Source organism: Pempheris klunzingeri, chromosome 20 (genome assembly GCF_042242105.1).
Source record: "Pempheris klunzingeri isolate RE-2024b chromosome 20, fPemKlu1.hap1, whole genome shotgun sequence".
In the NCBI taxonomy this organism is placed as follows: Eukaryota; Metazoa; Chordata; class Actinopteri; order Acropomatiformes; family Pempheridae; genus Pempheris; species Pempheris klunzingeri.
In genome coordinates this window covers 2,292,900-2,315,603 of record NC_092031.1, presented here as the reverse complement: position 1 = coordinate 2,315,603, position 22,704 = coordinate 2,292,900, and the positions used below count along the sequence as shown (strand labels likewise).

Genomic DNA, 22,704 nt, shown 5'->3' with positions numbered 1-22,704 from the left:
ACTTCTGTGTTCAGACTTAAAAAAGAAAAACGGACTTAAATAACAGTGAAACGGAGAACGTTCGCTACCTCAGTTCACCTTTTCTGTGATGCAACTTGTCTGTTAAAAGCCTGTGAAAACAAAGATCCTGACCGGCCTTTTGTTATTTCTAAATGTCTTCCTTTTTTCCTGAAATTCTGGACAAATGTATGCTTAGACAGCAGCCAGTGTCTGCATTTCACACCCTGAAATCTTTCTGGCCTCTTTAATTTTGTGCCTTGGCTTTGTGTTCGAACGTTTGATCAGAGCTCTGTGCACAACATTGTGCTCATGTATTTTTGTGGATCATTTTTATTGGGAACAAATTATTTCTTTTTCCTGGAAATGAGGTGATTTGTTATGGGTCCACTTTTTGCTGAGACCCCCGTTAACCCACCAACTGTGTGCACATGAAAACACTGGAGACACACAGACACCAATGGAAACATGGACACACACACGCACACACACAGATTTGTTCACGTTTAAAAAATGCAGTCAGGTTCATAAACATAAAAACTGGCATTCTCTCACAGACATGATCTTAGACACCCAGAGAAATGTACTGAGAGGACCCCCCACTGTGCTCCGAGTAGAAAAATAAAACCACTGAGTCATTTCATATGCCTTGCCCTCTTAGCTTGCAGATTTTTACAAAAGGTGTTGGATAGCTAGGAGCATTTAGTGCTCATGCAAAACACTGGAAGGATACGTTTCATGACTGAATGGTCTCAAACATACCTGCTGGTTAAAGCTCTTTGAATATACGTCTGTTTTTTTTTAGCCACATTCGCACCATGACTGCAGGAGATTGAGATTTTAGTTGATCCCCAGAGATTCAACCTTAAAGGTCTCATATTCTGCTCATTTTCATGTGGTGATCCTGCTAGAACAGGGTTAGGTTAGTTTACATGCTTTAATGTTCACTAACACGTTATTTTTCTCATACCAGACGTGCATTGACATTTATTTAAATTTATTTAAATTCATCCCATCTGGTGCAATTCTTAAGTCAAAATATGTCCAATACTTTGGTTTATGACCAAATAATTGCAAAACAAATGACAATTCCCATCTCGTTTGGTGCTATGAGCCGATGCTAGCATGCTAAGCGAAGATGCTAACGTACAATAATGTAGATGTGATCAGCGTCGTCATTATGAGAGAGACTTTTCAAACAAAGAGTTTCATCTTACGGCAACATGACACCGAAATCTTCCTCCACGTTAAACCAAATTGCATTTAAATGTTCAGACAACCTCTGAAGTCACAAACCTGCACAATGCTCCATTTCTGTGTGAAAAGATGCTCGTCTCCAGCTTTTATTCATCCATGCACCAGCTTCTTAGCTACAGTGTGTACTGGGGAGGGAGGCCAGCTCAAGTGACAGCTATAGTTAAAGGTACAGCACACCCTCAGACACCAACGGTCAGTAGCCATGTTCACACTATTCATACAATAAACATCAACTCCACCAGGATGGAAAAGTCACATTGACCTGACAGCAGTCTCCCATTTCCATCGTCCCAGATCTGTTTGTGGGTACATAAGAAGGGCGGCCTGTGTTATCACAATATGGAAGACCTGCGAGCCTTTTCTCCACACCAGGAGCAGGCTGACAGCCAATAGATTATCATGTTTGAAACCTGAGTGAAGCTTTTTGCTCGGGACAATGACAAGAGTTCGGTTGCAAAGCGGTTATTAAGTGAGAGAGATATTTGAGTTTAGGTCTCTAAGGAGTTTCAGGCTGGGATTAAGGGACTCTTAGTGAAGTCTTTCTAAAAGAGAGGCAACAAAGGAGCGAGAGTGTTCGTCAATTTGTAGCTGAGAATAAAGGAGCTGAAGCTGGGAGCCATAATCTAACATCGTTTTAAAGGGTTTTCATGCAGAAGTAAAGTCGTCTCTGCTCTAATAATTACACATGGCTTTGTGAGTGAAAACTTTTTAAACACACTGCTTACGCCTGTGAAAGTGTTAGAGAACTGTCAAATTTTAATTTGACCCCAGCAGCCCTGAGAAACAGTGTTTAGTGTGGATTGGTGCGTCTGGCCAATAGCCAAAAACCACTTTGTAAAGTCAGCATCAACACTGATACCAATCAGTGTGTTCAATCTGAGCAGTGCTACTTGTTTTTAAGGGTCAGTTTGGTCAAAGAAAATGTAATTTGCAGATAGTTTTGTTTTAAAGAAATCACTGAGGTTTCATTTGAGGAGCTCACAGCATTCAGAAGTTACATCTAGAAAGTTCAACATTCTTTCTACCAAAGAAATAGTCCCTATGAAAACTGCTCACACATTGAGGTGGAAAGTTTTGGTGGTTTTTTTTGGTCGATTTTTTCAAATGTAATTTTTCAGTGCTGTGAGCAAAACAAATTAAATTCCACTTAACTCTATTGTAATGTTGTGGAAGCAGAAATGTCAGGAACTGGACAAATAAAACCAAAACTATCTGCATGGCTAGATACCACGAAGGATGAGTCAGCAGATGTGTTTGTTCTTTCACCATTTGGGTGGCCCAACTCCTCGAGCTCGGTGTCTGTGCATTTAGCAGACAAACGTTTTTTTAGGAGCTAGAAAAGCCGTCATGTAATTCTTCAAAGCAGAAAGTCTCACACCTGCACATACGTGTTCTTCACTGGACGACATGTGACGGTGGTCAGCGCTGAGCTGATCGTATGGATCAATATGAAATAAACCAATACGAGCAGAATAAGAACCTCTCCAGTCTAACGATACCTGCATTTGATCCTTTTTGTGTCCAGATCTAGAAAGAAATTTGCTAAAACTTATTTTGTGATTTCGCTCGCAGCCAATCGGTGCAAGCAGCAGACAGTATGGCTGCACTACACACCGGGGGGGCGCTTGATGAAGAAAATGAATAAAATATGGAAGAATTGTTTGAGACAAAAGTGGAAAAGTATCAAATGAAGTACTCTTTTTGTATCGGCTTCACTTTAGAGGTTTTCTCACATCTCATCTCATCCCACCAGTTAAACTTTCCTTCACATCTTCTCAATAATTCAAGCTCATCAGCTTGATAGTTTTGAATCACAAGCTCCAGTATTTGGATCAGGGTGCTAAATTTTGGAGTATGCAGTCATTATTTCAACGTCAGATACATGTTTAATTAACATTTTGGTACATATATATATATATATATATATATATATATATATATATATATATATATATATATATAGTACATTCTGTATACATTCTGTATACACGTATTTGCTCAGAGTTGGTATGAAAGTTCACTAAATGGTGTTTTGCTTCAAACAAAGTTGTCATATCACCAGAGCACCAAAACCTAATAAATACCTGAATGAATGTGCAGTCACACACACACACACACACACACACACACACACACACACACACACACACACACACACACACAGAGCACATTAATTCATCTGCTCAAACAGAACATTCACCTGTGTGTATGACACCATGTGATGCTGGGGGAGGAGGTGTTAATCTTTAGTTTTGCAGTGACAAGTGGGTTGGCTCAGTCCAGCAGGTGACTGGTGAGCTACTGTACGGCCCCTCGGAGAGCTCTTCCACTCAGGTACAGACTTTCCTGCAACTGGTTCAACATTTACTTTTACTGAAAGGTAGGAACTGATCTGTGAAATCTGTTGTCTCTGTTGTCTCTGTTGTCTCTGTTGTCTCTGTTGCTCTTCAACTGATCAGAAATGGCAAAGTCAGACTGTTGAATTCAATGTCAAATTTAGAGATGAGCTAAAAAGGGATGGGACACCTGAACAGTCTGTACATGTATGTTAGGAATTTCTAAGACGTGATTTTTTAGATACTAGAAACTTTTCTTTTTACCCAGAAAATATTAATTGTATGTTCTTAAATAAACTTAAAAGGCAGCACACTAGCTATTGAATAATAAATCTTCTTGGCCACCTAATGAAATAGATACTGTATATTAATCTGTAAATTAAGTTGCTGGTTGTTTAAAGGCATCACACAGTGCTGAAAAAACTAAATCTGATGCAACAAGTAAGTAAAGGTTGTGGACAGCAGAACAATCAGTAACCTGAGCTACAGTATTAAGAGCAGTAACACAATACCTGAATGGTAATAAAACAAAAACAAGATGTGGTCAAGGTGATGAGTATTTATGACCATGTTCGGAGTCATGAGAAAGAAAAGTGGTGATATTGCAAGTATTAAAAACAGCAACCGGTAGATATGATTAGTGAATAATGCAAATTAATATGTTATATAGATTTAATCTGATGTAAAATGAAGAGGAACACTGTATAAAGAGGAAGGTGTGATGCAGCATCACTGCTGACACAACAGTGACTTTATTGACTTAGTATTCATGAAAAATCACATTTGGGGTCAAAATCAATGGACATAAAAAGACAAACAATTGACTCGTTAAATATTCAGCGGTGCAGGTCTAAAATGACAGAAAGTGAAGCTGAATCCAGTCAAAATCAACGACTAAGAGGTTAAATCCTCTTTAAATGCCACATAAAGTCATTTTTGATAAAGCAATACAAAACCAAATGCTCCAGTCCACTTGGCACTTTGTTCCTGGAGGTTAATGGTTTACCAAAGCTTCAGACTGGTGAACTACAGGACTCAACTTCTGACTTGATCACGTAAAGAAAACATCTTACTGAGCCTCAGCGCTCCGGCCTTTAAAAACTGCTTTTTGAGCAAACGTATCGACGCGAGGAGAGCTCCCAGCGCGGATCAATGTCAACAGGTTTGACACATTTCAGAGAGTTTCCTCAAACAAGTGGACTGATCCGACCACCCACTGCCAGGCGGTTCATTCGACAAGCGAGTGAGAGGCTGAGCGACTCGTTAAGATGGAAATATTTTGCAGAGTTGAGGTTTTTGAAGGTCATTAGAGGTGGCAGAAAGGCCCGGGGCAGAGCTAAGACTAGCCACCCGTGTATACGGTTCTGTTCCAGTGAACCACAGATGGGTGGCACAATGTCATTTGCAGTAAGTGAGCATGTAATGGAGTTGTAAGTGCCCCGAGCAGGAGAGGAAACAACCCAATTGCCTAAGTTGTTTCCAGAGTTCATCCCTCGATCCCTATTGTCAGCAGTGGATGACGGACCTTTAGAATACAAAAGGACACTCTTAGAAAATGATAGTGAAAAACAATGATTCAGACCTCAGAAATATAAAGTATCATCGCTCTGTTCGTGGAGAGTGCTGTGGAAACTTTACGCCAAAGGTCAGGATGTGTTTTGTAAGTGGCTGTTTTGTGTGATGTTTTGTTTTGTACACAGAGCTGCTTGTTTCAGGTCATAAGCTCCACAAATGAGCAGCGTGAATGTGGAGAAAACAGCTCAACCTAGTGGGTCAACACAACACAGGGAGCTATCAGGGCCCACTGAAACGTGCTGCTCACTGGGTGAAACCACATGATGCAGTAAAACTGCAAAGAACTAATCAGCAGAACTTTTTAATGCTCGGGATATTATATTTAACATGATGATCGTTTGAAAAATAAAAGAATCCTATTTATTACAATAGTGCTCAGTATATTTAGCAGGCAGCAAGTGTTGGAAATTCCTCCTCAGTATCTTGAACCGTTTAAAAAACATTCAGTGCTGATTAAAAAGTGTGTTCATGGCCCGATACTCTGCATGCTATTATGGTCAAAATCACTCCGACAACAGTTACATCACATTAAAAAATGTAGAATTAATAGTGGATTAATTGTGTCTTTTGAGGTTGAGTTTATTAGCTGACCACATCAAACAAGAGCGCATGTATGCTTTTGTTAAGGCTCAGGCTTTATTCACTCATTTTGTTCACTGAATTTGTCAAAGTGACACAGTCTACACGGACTGCCAGAGCATTCATCTTCATTATGGCTTGTGACTGTGAGGCACAGGAAGATAAAATTAGAGGCCTCAACACAGCAGAACTAATGCATGAACAGTAGCTCCTTCACTCACTGGAGAAATATGATATACTTATGATATACATAGTCGTAATTACTATTAAGTGAAATATAACAATTAACAATTCAGTAATCTGTGAAATCTGTGATCCATCTTTATATTTCATGAGACTAAAGGTTATTAAAGACTATTAGTCTGCAGAGGCACTTACACAAGAGCAGGCTACTCTGGTTTGGAAAAATGGCCCCAAAAATTAGCCAATCAATGCTAACGCCAGCATGCTAACAGTGACTGTGATGTATAGCATTTTCAACACTTTAGTTTAGCGTGTTAGCATGTTAGAATTAGCCAACTAGCACTACACAGCAGGTAGCACTAAGGCAAAATAGAATTTTGCCATGATGATGGTGCAAAATAAGGAAGGTGACATGACAGTGCATCCAATACTTAAAGATATTTCATCCAAAACCCCAAATGCAAACCTCATGGTGGTGACGGGGTGGGGGGTCATTAGGGTGCATCCTCTGAGTAGCATGACTGTGTGAACAGGCTGAGATATTTCAGTCTGGACCCAAGTGGTGCACAACGACTGACCCACTGACCGACTGCATTGCAAACCTAAGAGCTACAAATGACTTGATCAATCATGAAAATAGTTTCCAAATAATTTTCTGTCAATCGACTAATCATTGCAGCTTTGGCCCTTAAATAACTGAGACTGAAATTTAAACACAGCTGGTCAAAAGGTGTAAAAGCAGCAGGATAAAGCAGTGACACACCTGTATGGTGCTGCTGAGGAAGTTCAGATAACTGTATAAAAGATATATATATATATATATATATATATATATTTTTGTCTACATGGCAGACAGAGGTTTGATTTCAGACTGATAACCCACGAATGCTAAAGTCACTCAGCGTCTCCTGGTTTTCCAGCAGGATGCTGCATTTTTCTCCTTTCGTCCATATCAGGGTATTTAGGAAGGGATTATGGGAAGCTAATAGGACGTTATTTCTATGACCTCATGGAGTGAGCTCCATAGTCTGGCAGTGGGGATGCTCGCTGTAGCCAGGAGAAAGTGGAGTCTGTGACCGGAGCCCAGTTCACTCAGTCAGATAGCGGTGATTCAAACCCCATTTGTTTTGGGCGTAGAGGATGCTCTCAGTGGTTTGGCTGTGATTGATCCTTCCTCTGCCCGTGATCGCACCACGACACTATTCCAGTTTCCACATTCATTTTTCCCCTGCTAACTTAGACCAGTTCAGTCCCGTGGCGCTTCCTTTATTGGCCCTCTGACAGTTCTTTGACCTCCACCCAGAAAAAAAAAAGAAATCTTGTCTTGGGCCATTGCTTTGGACAACAGCAAACCTTTGCATGGAAACATTATTGTATGTTTACAGAGAGTTTAATGTTCCTGGGGCAAAGGACATCCTACTGTGGCACAACAGCCAACCACTCATGACCAGACAGATCTTTTAAGTAGAATTAAAATGTCTCCTGTACCTGCACTGTTTGAAGCATTCACTGAATTTGAGCTATTTTAGTAAACTATTGTTAACGTCCACCATTGATAAAACAGAGAATTATCAATCTGCTACACTAAAGCCTCTTTCCAGAACTGTTTCTAAAACAGAGAGCAAAGTGGAGTAGGGGTGTGAGCCACTCCTGGTGTCCTCGGTTAGTTGTACAAACTCAGATCAGTGGCATCAAGTGGCCCATCAGCAGCATGAAAAAAGTAGCAGCAGTTGTTGCAGTGGGTTTTGTATCTCCAGGCAACTGCCCCGTTATGATTAAATGTATTGACACAGTACAAAGAGGCAGGAAAAAGAAAATCATACATGGTAAACATTCCCAGATTGCTATCTTAAAAATAGACCTCCAGAGTAATCAAAGCACAGACAAAAAAACTAAATGGGACACAAAATATGAAAGAAACATGTGAATGAAATTAGAAGTATAACCCATAACGGAAAAAAACAAACAAAAAATAAAAAGCGGCCACACAACATAGACTCTTTTTCCCCCTGTCTTACTGTTCTCGTCAACAAAGTGCTGCTCATTATGTATTTATATTAGATGCTACAGGAAGGAGACGAAGAGGTTGGAGATTTCCAGTGATCAGCCAATGTTTCTGATACATGGAAGACTCTGCTGTTAATTGTTTCCTCCAACAATAGTGGCTGGAAAAAAAGTCGGAAAATGGGAAAGACTGGTTTAGGTGCACGGATGTTTTCTGTGTCGGAGCAGCAGGGAAAGCCCTTCAAGAGTATTCTGAAGGATCTGTTTAGAGGTTGCAGTGTCAAAACTCTTTGTAATTAAACAGATTTGTTTATATTTTCACACGTACCAAGATGTGTATAAACTCTACTGCTTGTTTTAACCACAAATTTCCTTTTCCAACAGTGGAAACATGGACTCCATTGTCAATCAGCAGTCCAGTCGATAAAAGAGCTGTAACTAACATACTGGCTGTAGTCAATACATGCACTATTCTGTGCATATTATCTTACTTTACCGGATTATTGGGTCGTTAAGCACAAGTAAAGCTACGTAATGAAAGTATGAAAATGGCATTTCAACAATTCTCCTACTAAAAAAAAAAACTATTTTGTGTCGTATCTGTGTATTTGTGGGGTAAATGAGGACTCTTACTGCTCATGTGGGTCAGAGACGGCTTTTATTAGCTGTTTGGTCTCATTTGTGGTCTGTCTGCTCCGGCTGTCATGACCTGCATTACTCTAATGACCTCCTCTCAGTGTTTCGAGTCAGTTGAACCACAAAACAACAAACTACAAACCTCTAGCTCCAAACTGACAGTTGGGGAATCCAGTAGGGGATTGATTTACACCTGAGAAACCATGTCTGGCTTTCCAAACCTAAATCTATACCAAACTATACCATGAGGTTTTGTTTTGGTCCTTGCTTAAAGTTAAATCTGTTCATAAGCACATAAAACCCTACACAGTTTAATCAATGTAAAGGTTTGAAATTTAAAGTAAATGAGCTGATGCTGTAATGCTGGTGAATAAACTTACTAAATGTTCTTCCTCATCATCTTCCTCACAGACTCTGGAAGATGCATAAGCAATATACATCAGTAAGCCCCACCGATGACATCAGTGTGAAGACTGAGAATGGACCTCAGCAAAAGAAGCGCCGCTACATACGCAAAGAAGGGAGCTGTAACGTCGTTTTCCGCCATGTTCCCGAGGAGTGGCTGCTGTTTGTGACCGACATTTTCACCACCTTGGTGGAGATCAGATGGAGGGTGATGTTCCTGATCTTCGCCCTGTCATACATCCTGTCCTGGCTCTTCTTTGGCATCCTCTACTGGGTCATCGCTCTCGCTCACGGCGACACCAAAAACAACACAAGCCCCTGCGTGTACGAGGTGCGCAGCTTCACCGCTGCTTTCCTCTTCTCGCTCGAAACTCAAACCACCATTGGCTATGGCTTCAGAGGAATGTCCGAGAACTGCATGATTGCCATTATCGTCGTCACTATACAAGATGTCATCAGCTGCTTCATCGACACGTTTGTTATTGGAATTGTTGTTGCCAAAATGGCCTCAGCCAGAAAGCGGGCGCAGACGGTGGGCTTCAGCAACTGCGCCGTCATCAACCTTCGCGACGGTTACTTGTGTCTTTCCTGGAGAATCGGGGACTTCCGGAGGAACCACCTGGTGGAGGGGACGGCTCGTGCTCAGATCGTCCACTCTACAATGCATGCCACGGGGAAAATAGACATTACCTACGAAGATATGGTCATCCAACAGAGGGACATCGTCCTGGTCACACCGACCACCATCTTCCACAGGATCGAACCCGGCAGCCCTTTGTACAGCATGAGCTTGGTAGATCTGCGCAAAGCGGACTTTGAGCTGGTGGTGTCTTTCACCTACACGGATGACTCCACGGGTATGCTGCACCAGACCCGAACGTCGTACACTCCAGCTGAAATCCTGTGGGGTCAGCTGTTCCAGGAGATGATCAGGGTTAGCAGGAGGCACTACAGGGTGGACTACACCTTGTTTAACCACACCGCTAAGGTGCTGGTGCCTGAGGTCAGTGCTGAGGACTATGAACTCAAGAAGCAGCTGCGGCCCTCTCCCCGACACTCCCCACGACATTCACCTAGATCTTCCCCGCGCCCCTCTCCCAGGTCACAGCGGCAAAACCATCATGAAAAACTTCTGACGCCCCCAAAGGTAACTGTGGAACTTGTGACCGATAGTCACCCCGAACCAACTGTTTCAACATCTCAAGCAGAAAACCAACATCAGGACACTTTGAGTTTACCGAATGACCTCACGAGTACAGAGATATAAAAGCAGAGCCATGATGTTTTAGATGACCAGACATTCTTCTGATAATTAAAGGAATATTACGGATGCTTCACTGTAAGAGTGCTGAAAGTTCTGGCATCTGTGTTTTTGAGCATGTGATCCGTTTTAAGAGACAATGTGTTTTTGAGGACCAAAGACTGAACCCCTTGCAGGTTTGAAAGATGAAACCTGCTCATCCAGCACACAGGCTAGATAAAGGCTAATGAAGGGATCCTTAGCTGTGGTTTTAGAAACAGTAAAGGGTTTACAGAATTTAGCAAGAGCACTACCAAAGAGTAGCCTACCCTCAAGTGTCTCTTAAAGAAACATCAGAAAGGCTCTGCTTCAATGTTTTAAGCTCTTTAAGGTCTACAGGTCGTGTCTGTACAAATACTTTTAAAAGCAATAGCAAAGAAATAATATTAAAACATATATCTAAGCCCCATTAGGGTTGCCATGATATTCATATTAAGGTTATTGTAGACAAGATGCATACTGAGGTGGGTGAAGATAGTTTTATACTTCATATGGACCTTGGGGTGGGGTTGTGCCATTTCCAAGGTCAAGAATGAACTTTCAATCTCAAGCTTTAAGCCAGCATGGAGGAAAAGTCGTTAAAACGCTCAGCAAATTAGAACAGAACCTACATTCTACTGAGGAAGATCATGAAATGCCACCGAGAGCTCGAGAGCAGCTACTAAATGGACCTTGTGGTGAGATTTTGTCAACAGTTTTTGAAACACAATTAGGCCAAAAAACATATGCTTCTAATTTAAAGGGATAGTTTGGATTATTTGAAGTGCTGCCGTATCCATAGTCGATGCCTTACCGACAGCTGACGGCGGTCAGCGCGCCCCAGTTTGGAGGAGCAGGCGCGAGTCAAAACAAAGTGCTGCTGTGGACGGGGCAGCAGAAAAACATGTTTTAGCCATCAGCGTCAGTATGAGTGTACATTGTATTTACATTTTGTATTTATTGTATTTTGTTTTCACAACTTTACCTTGTTGTCCGACAGCCTTTTGCACGGGGAACTGGGGCCGTCCTGTGTTTCTCTTTGCTTGCTTCAAACCCACCAGCCTCCATTAAGAAAAAGAGTAATTTGACCTTGCAGAACGCCGAAATAGAGAAGGCTGCCTGACAGCAGTGTAAATTGGTGAAAATATTCTAGATATAGTGTATGTTTTTTCCTCTGCCCATAGCAGTATGTTGTTTAGTGTCTGTGCCGGTACTCCTGGCTGCCTCTTCAAACTAACGGGCATGTCGACCACCGCCGACTGTTGGTAATACGCTGATTCTACACCGACTATGACTATAATGACAAAAGCACGTCAAATAATCAGAACAATGCCTTAAAAATTGGATCTCTTCATTTTACAGTGCTTTTGCTCACCATCAGGAGATTCTTTATTTTCAATGTTAACTCTACAGTCTGGTCACTGCTGATGGTAAATAAACTGAAGTCATAGGGGCGACTACAGGAATGTCCCTTATTATGAGTGAAGTCACAGTTTATACAGAAAACATGTAATATGTAAAGTTTTCTTTATGTTTGTGGTGGTGGGATCACATTTGTTTAGCAATTACCATAAAAGTCAGGCTTTTCAAAACCGCTTCATCGAACCTTCTCACATAAAAGTAGGTGAACTTATTAGTGATGAAGCCTGTTTATTGTCTTGGATTTTTGTAAATGACAAACTATTTTGGATCCTGAAATATTTCATGAAGAATAAGAGGATCTACTGCAACAGACTGATGAAGTGTATTTCTTATTTTGTGATATAATGCCACGAGGCAGATTTTATAAAATGTTAAAACAGTATCGCTTATAAGACAATACCAGCATCAACTACTTCAATAAAGTGATGTTTAAATGTCTGGCTTGTATCTTCACTTCCTCTAATAATCACGTTTCTGTCTGAGATGGTTCATGGTTCTTACAACACGAAGCTCGGACCTGGAAAGTCACTTTGATGTCAAGTAAGCAGACAGACAAAAGTAAGCAGACGCTGCAGTGCAACAAGCTGCTGCTGTTGTTGCTCTGAATTGTATGACAGTAATCCTGTTAAAACCATGCATTCCTTTTATCATCCATCCAAAATAGATCAACTCAAAGCTCATGATGTTCTTCAGGCACCAGTCAAGCATGAGATCACGACAGTGTTGATTCACCGCGATGCTGTTTCTGACTTGCTGGCTCCAGTTTGAGGATCACTCGGCTCGTGATCATGTGACAGAGACACGTTCAATAAGGTTCGAGATAACTGCACCAAACTGATCCGCGAGCAAACGGGACCTGGTGCCAACACTGTGCAAGTGGAGAGGTAAAAGGTAACAGCTCACTGAGGCCATTTTGTCCTTCACTATCACTCCCTAAAGTATTCGAAAGACATCTGTGGACCAAATAGTGCAAAAGAAGAAAGATCCAAGTTCTAAGAAACCATAAGTTCAATGGAAAACTTCCACTCCAGTAACAAGTCACAGGCTTGGCCTACTTAGAAATGCAATACTCCACTGAGTCTGAGTCTTCATCTGACCAAAATACTACAAAGGGGATGATTATTATTATTTTTTGAGGTCAAAAAGGAAAGAAATAAATGTTTATGGTAAGAGGGCACAGCCATAGCCAAACAAATACTCCTAAGAAGCCTCCCTCTTAGCTAGTTGGCTGACCCACTGGCCGCTCTCATTTTTAGCTTCTAGTTATAGATTTTCCAGGAAGGCCAAGAGGCCTGACCTCCAGAGAGTTGGAACGTTTCAGAAATCCATGTGATATTGAAAAGGCCACCGAAACCCCAAATACTGCCGCAAACTTTCAGTGCGTCAGGGAATGTCACCCGGTGCCTTCGAGCTCTTTGGGCCACGGCTGCTTCAAAGCCCCAACTCTCATTTGGAAGCTTGTCTGGGATTGAAGGGAAGTGCGTTTTTAGCAGCAGGTTAGCTTAGCATGGTACAAACAGCTAGCCTGTGTCTGTCCAACAGAATTAAAAACTGCCTACCAACACCTCTAAAGCTCACTTATTATCATATCTTTACTTACTATAATACAGTGTGACCACAGTCAGTACAGGTAGCTCTACACTGTCAGTGCTCGTTTATCGATCAGCAGCTCGTCAGACGTCTGCACGGCTCATGTGGGTCTTTTTAGGAGGCAGCTTACTAAATGGTGGAGCTTGGAGGACTTTTTGAGGCCTAGGTGATGCAGAGGCGGAGAGGTGAGAGTTAAAAAAACACGTCAAGTGTCATTCATTCATTAGTCCAACAGTCTAATACCAGAGTCACTTATAATAAAATATGTCTTGTTGGATCATAAAATGCTGATATTTTATCATGTTTCCACATTTTATCTAAATCCTGTCGACACTGCAGGGACCACAGTCCCATTAAAAGTTCAGATTCAGTGCCCCCCCCCCCCCCTGCTCCTCCTCCTCCTCCTCCTGTCTTGTGCTGCTGTCGGCTGCCTGCTCTCATCACAGATCAGTGTGTGTGGGAGGCAATCACTGGTTAATTCCAGTCTCCAGCTCTCCACCTTGTGGTCCACACGCAGCACTGGCTGCCGCATGCATCGCTCTCTTTATTGCTGGAAATTGGGCATGGAAAGAAAACACACACACACACACACACAAAACGCACACAGGCCACTGTCACAGGTGGTTTGCGCTAAATATATGTGCTGCTATAAATAACCAGAACTAAAAATAAGACTCACAGGGATAAAAATGAGCAGTTCAAAAGCCTCTTTGAAAAACATGCAGTTGGCGGGTTAATGTTTATCATGAATTAGTAAGCAGGAAGAATGATTTAGTCAATGGCTTTAAGACAACATGGCTACAGCCTGACCTAAAATTATAGGGCAACAGATGCATAGTCTAAACATCCGAAGCAACTTGATAGCTCAGTGGAGAAAGACAGTCATATCATAATACAGGCATGTAGGCCTTTATTGAGTGAGTCACTCTTTCCGTCTGAACACATTTTCCATAGCCACATTAAAAAATAGGATCTATAAAAACAACGGATATCACAAAGACGAGGGTGATGGGCAGTCAGGGTGCTCGCCGCCAGCAGCAGGTGGTGACGAGCACAGAAGTCACTTGTTTTGGAGGATTTTAATCCGTGCACACAAAAAGATAAATCATGGTTTTGACCTGAATCTTTTTTTTTTTTAAGTTTTAATTTTGTCTCACTCATGTTAGATTATTATAATGTTCTCTCTCTCTCTCTCTCTCTTTCTCTTTCTGGACCACCTAAATACACACATGTACTGTTTAACCTCTATGTTTTCTGTAAATCTATTGATTAGTAGTGCTTTTGTCTTAATTGTTGCTTTTCTGATCATTTACATTGTGTTTTTATTTCATTGTAGCTCCTTCAGCATTTATCATTTATTTACTGAGTGACACTGAACGTGTCATTGGTCAATTAGCGTCACGTTGCTGTCCCTTATTTCCAGGTTGTGTCCTGTTCACATCATCGTTGTGATCAAACACACAAATGACAGAAGAACACGCTATAATTGCGCCTGTTTCCCACTGTGCGCTCCCCTCCTCTCTCCATTGGCCGGCAGCGGAGCGGGGGGCGGGCCGTGCCGGTGCGTGCTGTTTAAAACGCTTTGGGGGAACTCATCGCGAGGCACTTTACCGAGACCGGTCCTCCACAGATGTGAGGGGAGTTTCACACTCGATCTGCTCGGCCAAAGTAAATAACAAGCGCGCGGAAACGACGCAGAGGATAGCGGAGGCCAAAAACATCTGGATTATATTTCTCCAGGCTGAATCCAACCGGTCCACAAATGAGCAACAGGTAGAGGAAACATGAGTTTTTATTAAACTGGTCCTCTTGTGCTTTCATACGAGATGTGATTCCCTTAATAAGCGCTGAACGCATGTCACAACTGTTATCTTTTGGCAAACAACCGCTCACATTAACTTGTAATGCTTTACTTTATTCTCCATTACGCGCCGACTTCCTGGCTTTTACGCACATCTGCTGCCACAACTGTCAGATGATCCCGCCAAAAGTTTCACTTTTATCCGCTCATACTCCGTCTCACTTCTCATTTTAGGATTTGAAGATGAGTCCTAATTTTCGGAGGTCCTGAGCTGGAAGTGAAGCGTGCATGTGTCTCAGTGTGAGAGGTGTGTGTGTGTGTGTGTGTGTGTGTGTGTGTGGATGATTGCATCAGAAGTCAGCTCCCTTTTCCCCCCTCGCACCTGTTAACATTTGTCGCTGGCATTTGTTGCACGAGAGCAGCTCTGTCAGTCCCCTAACAGTCAGACACTGTTAAAAGTACAACACCATACAAGTGACATTAAAAGAAATAGGAGGTTTTTTTAGGGTTTTCCACAAAAGTCTCAGATAACTGCTCCTAAGTTTAGATGTGGCTGCACAGGGAAAGGAAGAAAACCTGCTGCATTGTTAATTGAAATGTTTGCCTATCAGCCATCTTCTGCGTAAAGATTAAACATTGTCTGTCAATACAGCATCCGTGGTAATTAGGATCAGTGGAGCATGCACACTAGATGTTGTTTTGGAACTTGCACAAATGTGCAGTTTTATATGGTATGTACATGACAGCCTCGCCGACTAATTGCATCAGCCAGTCGACTTTGTTCAGGAGTGAAACGACATTATGACTAAGTGACTTGCAGTTGTGGTCATGTCACACAGTCGGTGCCTGGATGTGATGCCGTGTGGCCTGACAAACCTTCTAGTCTTCAGTACAAGCTGCTCTTCATCTCTAAGTGCCTCAGAGAGGAATCCATCCCCTCAAAAACAAAAGTAAAGTAAGGGAACACAGCTAGACTGCAGTCGGCTGCAGCAGGTCGATTTAGGCTTTGTTGCCAGGACAGCCAAAACTAATGAGTGGTGTTTTAGCTGTGCCAGGAGAATCCTCTCAGGACAGCTATGATTGCAGCACAGAGAAGAAATCCCAGAGGACTCTGTGGGAGTCAACAAGCTGTGCATCTCTGCTGCACAGCCAAAGACAGAGCTCACACTTTGCCTTTAAAATCCGTCTTGAAAATAACAGACATCACAGGAGATGTGAGGCTGACTTGAGCTGTGAGCTACAGCAGTTTCAAGCTGACATCACCAATGAAACTGCTTCTTAAAAATGATACCCATGATGTTTATTAGGGACATTTAAAGTTTCCAGAGGTGACAAAACCAGAACTACTTCAAAATTAAGCTGCACATGCAAAACATTTTCCACCTTTCTTGGTGTTGAGAGGGCGTCAGTGTGAAAATGTGCATTAATAATGCATCACTGAGCAATAAGGCAGGAGTTCACAAAAGATGTGATCAACAATCCAGACTGGATGTTGCTTTGGTTCAACTTATATAGGCATATTATCTGAAAAAAATGACAGCAAGAAAAACGCTCTGCATTTCTACTTTCTCAGTTTAAAGACTTTTACTTGATCCATCAGTCAGGCAAAACCATCAGTTCATGGGATCCTGTAGAAACGCTGTAACCCACAATCCAACAAGAAATGATCAGGTCAGAGCAGGGCAGCCAAGAGAAACAAGTCGACTTTGTAAATGACCAATAACGGGACCTGAGTGCAATTACAGGGTGGCCTCTCTCAGTGAAAGTTGAAATGTTAGAGCAGGGTTAAATATTGCTGTTGTTGTTTGTCATAACTGGATGAAATATTGTTGGCACAGACGGAGGAGCTTTGCTGACCCCGGGTCTAAAGTTTTTGCTGGTTTTTCTCAGGCTGCACACACGCCTGCCTTAACGGTGATGAAGTTATCAGTTCTGACATGTCAAAGATAGTTCATGTTCAACAAGTAGTTGCTCGAATGCTTAACCATTATATTTTTGTTGCCAATTTAAATGTCCTGGACATGATGACGTTAAAGTTTATCTGCTCTATCTGGAACTGGTTTGACTAACAGACATCTTCTCTGTTTTGTCGCAGCACATGAACTTGATGAGGCCCAGTCACCTGATGAAAGAGGAGTGACCACTTCATCCTCCTCTTGTTGCACTCCATCTAGGGGCCACTGAGGCTGAAGAGGCGTCCCTTCAGCCCGCCTCATATTGTCACCATTTCCTCTCCGAGTTGGTCCCCCAGAAGTGTTTCAAAACTGTTTCTCCAACGCTTTTTCCAGAAACTCAGACTGTTTTCCAAAGCAGAAGCAGCACAGCCCTCCCAGACTGAGGTGATGGGAAGCGTGCGAGCCAGCCGCTACAGCATTGTGTCATCAGAGGAGGACGGCATGAAGCTTGCCACTATGGCGGTACCAAACGGCTACGGGAACGGCAAGAGCAAGGTGCACACGAGGCACCAGCCGCAAAGCAGATTTGTAAAGAAAGACGGTCACTGCAACGTGCAGTTCATCAACGTGAGCGAGAAAGGTCAGCGGTACTTGGCTGACATCTTCACTACATGCGTGGACATCCGCTGGAGGTGGATGTTCATAATCTTCTGCCTTGCCTTTCTCCTGTCGTGGCTGTTTTTTGGCTGCGTCTTCTGGCTGGTGGCCATCTTCCATGGGGACTTTGAAAGTGACGCCCAGAAGTGCGTCTCCAACGTGAGCAGCTTCACCGCTGCCTTCCTGTTCTCCATTGAGACTCAAACCACTATTGGTTACGGCTACAGATACGTGACAGACGAGTGCCCCATCGCTGTCTTTATGGTGGTTTTCCAAAGCATCGTGGGCTGCATCATTGATGCCTTCATTATTGGCGCTGTCATGGCAAAGATGGCAAAGCCCAAGAAGAGGAATGAAACTTTGGTTTTTAGTCATAATGCCACAGTGGCTATGAGGGACAACAAGCTCTGCCTGATGTGGCGTGTGGGCAACTTAAGGAAGAGCCACCTGGTTGAGGCGCATGTGCGGGCGCAACTTCTGAAATCCCGAACAACAGCCGAGGGGGAGTACATCCCCCTCGACCAGATGGACATAGATGTGGGCTTTGACAGTGGGGTCGACCGCATCTTCCTGGTCTCGCCCATCACCATTGTTCACGAGATTGACGAGGACAGCCCCTTCTACGACATGAGCAAACAGGACCTGGAGAACTCCGAGTTTGAAATTGTGGTCATCCTGGAGGGCATGGTCGAGGCAACCGCCATGACCACTCAGTGCCGCAGCTCTTACATCGCCGGCGAGATCCTCTGGGGCCATCGGTTTGAGCCCGTCCTCTTCGAGGAGAAGAACTACTACAAGGTGGACTATTCCCGCTTCCATAAGACATACGAGGTGCCGAGCACCCCTCTGTGCAGCGCCAGAGACCTCGCAGAGAAAAAATACATTCTCTCAAACTCCAACTCCTTCTGCTATGAAAACGAGATGGCGCTGGAGAACAAAGAGGACACGGATGAGGGGAACGGAGGCAGCGTTGGGCCCGACGGCACCCAGACGGACAACATCTCAGAGACTGAACACAGCCAAGCTACGGTGCCGCTAGAGCCTCGGCCTCTGAGACGAGAATCAGAAATATGACTGTTCAGACCTCAAACCTCATGAGGTTTTCTAAAATCACCTCTCTGCTCCAAAAGGCACCACGAGCCGAGCTGGGCCTTGGGTAGAGGAACAAGCTGAACGGTACTGCTGTGGGAAGAGGCGAGGTTTAGGACATTGTATGTAAGAGTTTTTGAACTGTGACTACATACAGTATGACAAAACACAGCACTATGAACCATGTGCATATTGCAGGAAGAATTCTCCATGAAGTCCCCATGAATGTGTGCTCAGTGTCTGGTGACTGCAAGACGACAGAGAGGACGAAGGTTGTTGAGATGACTTCAAGATTGCAGGCATGTCTCAGTTTCTCTGTCCGGCATGAACAAGACGCTTTCAGAAAGGTGGTTTTTATAGTTAGAATATGTTCACGTGCTGCTAGAAAATAGAGGAAGTTAAACTTTGTGCTTTATTGAAGAACCAAAGAGTTCATGAGGGTAGATGTCTGGAACAAAGAAGGTACGAGTATTTGTTCACGAGCTGGTCTCATAACAGACGTCGCATGAGTTTGAATAAACTGCACCTAAAACACCTCATATGCAATAAAAGGTCGAGCGACCTGTAAGTTTAGGATTTTCCTCTGACTCTACAGCACTGATTTTCTGATCCTCTGCTTTATCCTTTGCAGTTGTTGGTCTGAGAGACTGTTCATGGCTGGTCAGACTGATAGAAACATGCCTGCTCCTGTCACGAGATAGAGCAGGGTAGTATTAACGGCATCAAACTGACAGAAAAATCATTAATTTAAAACAGAGACCGGGGTAATATGAGAATCTGAATGTTCTTAAAAGTGCTGCTATGATGTTGCTTCTTTTTTTTTTTTTTAACGGTTGATGAAAAATGCCAAAGAGTATTATTATCATAGTTATGTGTTTCTTAAAAACAACACCTGGTTAGATTTGGTACAGAGAAGTAGAACATTTAGGGTGTTTTAACAAGGTTTGTTTTTCAAGAATGTGTGTACAGTTTCTTTTTTTTTTTTTTTTTTCTTCTCGTCGATGATCTTTACCCTGGGCCACTTCATCAAGCCTTAATCTGGAAAGTCAAAAAGTGGGAAAGTGAAGATGTACAAATCAACCAAAGCTTTACTGGACAAGAACAAGTGACCCTCCTCCTATTTGGAGGATTTTCAGGTGTCAACTTGAGCTAAAAAGATTATTTCTTTTCAAAGGTTATGAAATAGGAAGTGGTAGACTATGTGCTTTGCAAAGAGAACTTCAACTCGACCTCCTTTCTAATGTCTGAATCTGATACAGTGTTATGACTGGAGAAAAATTCTCTTGCAAAATAGTTTTCTTGCAAAAAATATCAAATCTCCAAAAACATTTTCAATGCCACTTTCCCTTTTTGCTGTATGCAGACTACCGATCGGCTACCGATACTTCACTATCAACACTACTTGACTTTTCCATTCTCTGTTGTAATGCTTTTTGTTTTACTTGAGAATGTAAGATTTGAAAAAGCGTAGTTCAAAGCCAAATGTACTGTAACCCCGGCATATGAAGGTGTACTGCACAAGAGTTTGCATCAATACAAATTTATATCCTGTATCTTTTTGTTTTTTTTTAAAGACAAACAGAGACGGACGGCCACTAGGCTCCATAGATCCACGTGTAAATACCTCCCTCCCTGTTGCAGTTATTTTGTATCAGTCTTCCAAATGTACTGCAAAACCACGGAATGTACAGATTTTTGTATTAATATTAATATTATTATTATTGTACATGATATTATATTGTTCCTTTTTCAATAAAATGTCAGTGGACAGTCAGAACCACGCTGTGTCGCTCGTTATAACTGGCAGGTCAGACGTTTTCAGTTATTTAGCTCTTCAAACAAGTCAGCGCAGTTTTATTTATATAAAACTTCATTAAAAAAAAAAAAGAGAGAAAAAGAGAGAATCACCAAGAGACAGAGGGGCTAGATGACACTTAGATTATCTTTGGGATTAATTCAGTTTTATGTGCGCCTTGCTTTTAAAACAACTGTGAAGTAAGGCACTACTCTATTTTTCTACTGTGTTGCTTTTCAGGGTAAATCCTGTACTTTTTACTCTGCTACATGCACTTAAACATTTAACAGCATTATTAACTAGTTACCATCCAGCAAGATTTTACATGCAAAATGTAAAACAACCTGAATTAGCTGCATTTTGACCAACTACAACATTAAAATGCTGCTCACACGTTAATGCATCAGTAATATTAATTAAAATAAAACACTGACAGGAGATTTTGCTGCTAATATTTCCACATAAGTGAAATCATGAATGCAATGCTTTTACATTTTTATTTTAGCATAAGATCCCAATACGTCTTCCTTCTTCTCCTTCCATAAGTGTATCAAGGATTATACCCAGAAGAGCAGCAGTGTGCTGTGACACTAACCAGCCGCCTCGTCCTGCGTCCTTCACTGGCACACGAGGGATCAACGCCCTCTCTTTTCTTTTGAGCTCTTGACATACATTGCGCTCATCCTTCTTTCTCTCTGCATCCGTCTCTCTGGTCCTTATAAACGTCCACGATCATTCTCTCAGGAGTCCACTCAGTGGTCACAGCGAGTCACATGTTCACATCGGAAGTTTAAATCTTGTTTAACAGCCACACACACACACACTTTTTAGTAAAACACTAATTATCTTCTATATTAATGCTTGTAGCAACAAACCCAGAGCAGCAGAGCAAAGATATAGTTTAAAAAAGGAAAATCATCAACAACACCAGTGGAATCATTCCCAGCAGACCGTCTTCATACACAGGTGAGGTTCAGGCAAAGATGGCCAACTTTTACTCACATGATTGCATAAAAGAGGCTCCTCTTTTCTGATTGGGCCTCACCTGTTCGTCTTCTCTGCTGGTTTTCATTACACTGACGACGGCTTGTAGCTGAAACACCTTTGTCTTTGCTCATAGTAAATAAGAAGATGACTGACCAGCGAGTGTCTGTGCTCTGTCTGTTTGATCGTGCTGCACCTGTGCACCGGACACAGGTGCACAGGTGCACAGGTGCAGCCATGATTGGATACGTCGCTTGTCAACACTTATTGAATGGATTGGCTGTAATTTGCACAGGTAGAAACATTAGCATGCTACACTAAACAGGATGTAGTAACAGCATGCTAGCATTGTCATTGTGATCGCCATAGCATTGCATTATGACGTTAGCATTTAGCCCAAGTTCAAGCTAACAGAGAAGCTAGCGACTCTTTGTTTCACTGTTTGAGTCTGAAGGCTGTAAAATGATCACAAACAACGTGATGAAGTAAAACCCTTCTTTGATTTGACCTGAATTTATAGACAAAGTGATGAGACGATGCAAGTAGACATTCCCACTCTGAAAAACACATACAGGTGAATCAAGGTGTATTTTGTGACCAGTAATGTCTTCAAAATGATTTTACTCTACTTCTGAGCCAGCAGACACAGAGGACACTGTTTTCTTTCTCCTGCTGGTAAGAGTTTGCCTTACACAACTCTTCCTCTTCCCTTCAACTGCAATCAGACCCAGAAAAAAAAAAAAAAACCTGGACATGAACCCAACTCAATGGAAAATTCCTTGGTTTACCATTAAGGAAGACTGACACTAATGTCAACTTCTGGAGTCATAACTCCAGTCAGAGCTCGAGCTTTGAACGTAATGCTATTTCTGTGTGTGTGTGTGTGTGTGTTCCATTCATCTGACATAAAGCAGTTACGGCATCCGATTCATCTCAATCAGTTTGATAGAGGAAGAGAAAGAAAATGAGTCATCGGAGTTGTTTCACGTGCTCGTTATAGTCAGGATGTGTATTTCCTATTTTCACTAGGAGATAGAATTTAAAATTAAATATCATGCTTTGAACCACAGCGCAGGATTAAATAGAAGATACACAAGTCAAGCATTTAGAACAATACAAAAGCGATATGATGGCACAGAAATAAAAAAAATTCCACCTCATTTATTTATTTTTGTAAACAAAAGCACCCCCCCCCCCGATTTGTCCCTGAAGGGCGACAC

General features: G+C 42.2%; 2 protein-coding genes across 2 annotated transcripts; both read left to right on the top strand.

The window, feature by feature from the left end:
* The first annotated feature begins 8,988 nt into the window (after positions 1–8,988).
* kcnj16a (potassium inwardly rectifying channel subfamily J member 16a) lies at positions 8,989–10,239 on the top strand. The gene has a single exon (XM_070852366.1). It carries the CDS (start codon positions 8,989–8,991, stop codon positions 10,237–10,239), a length of 1,251 nt encoding a protein of 416 aa, XP_070708467.1.
* A 6,969-nt stretch (positions 10,240–17,208) lies between these two features.
* Positions 17,209–18,741, top strand: kcnj2a (potassium inwardly rectifying channel subfamily J member 2a). Its single transcript, XM_070851482.1, has one exon. It carries the CDS (start codon positions 17,407–17,409, stop codon positions 18,688–18,690), a length of 1,284 nt encoding a protein of 427 aa, XP_070707583.1. The 5' UTR covers positions 17,209–17,406; the 3' UTR covers positions 18,691–18,741.
* Positions 18,742–22,704: the final 3,963 nt, after the last annotated feature.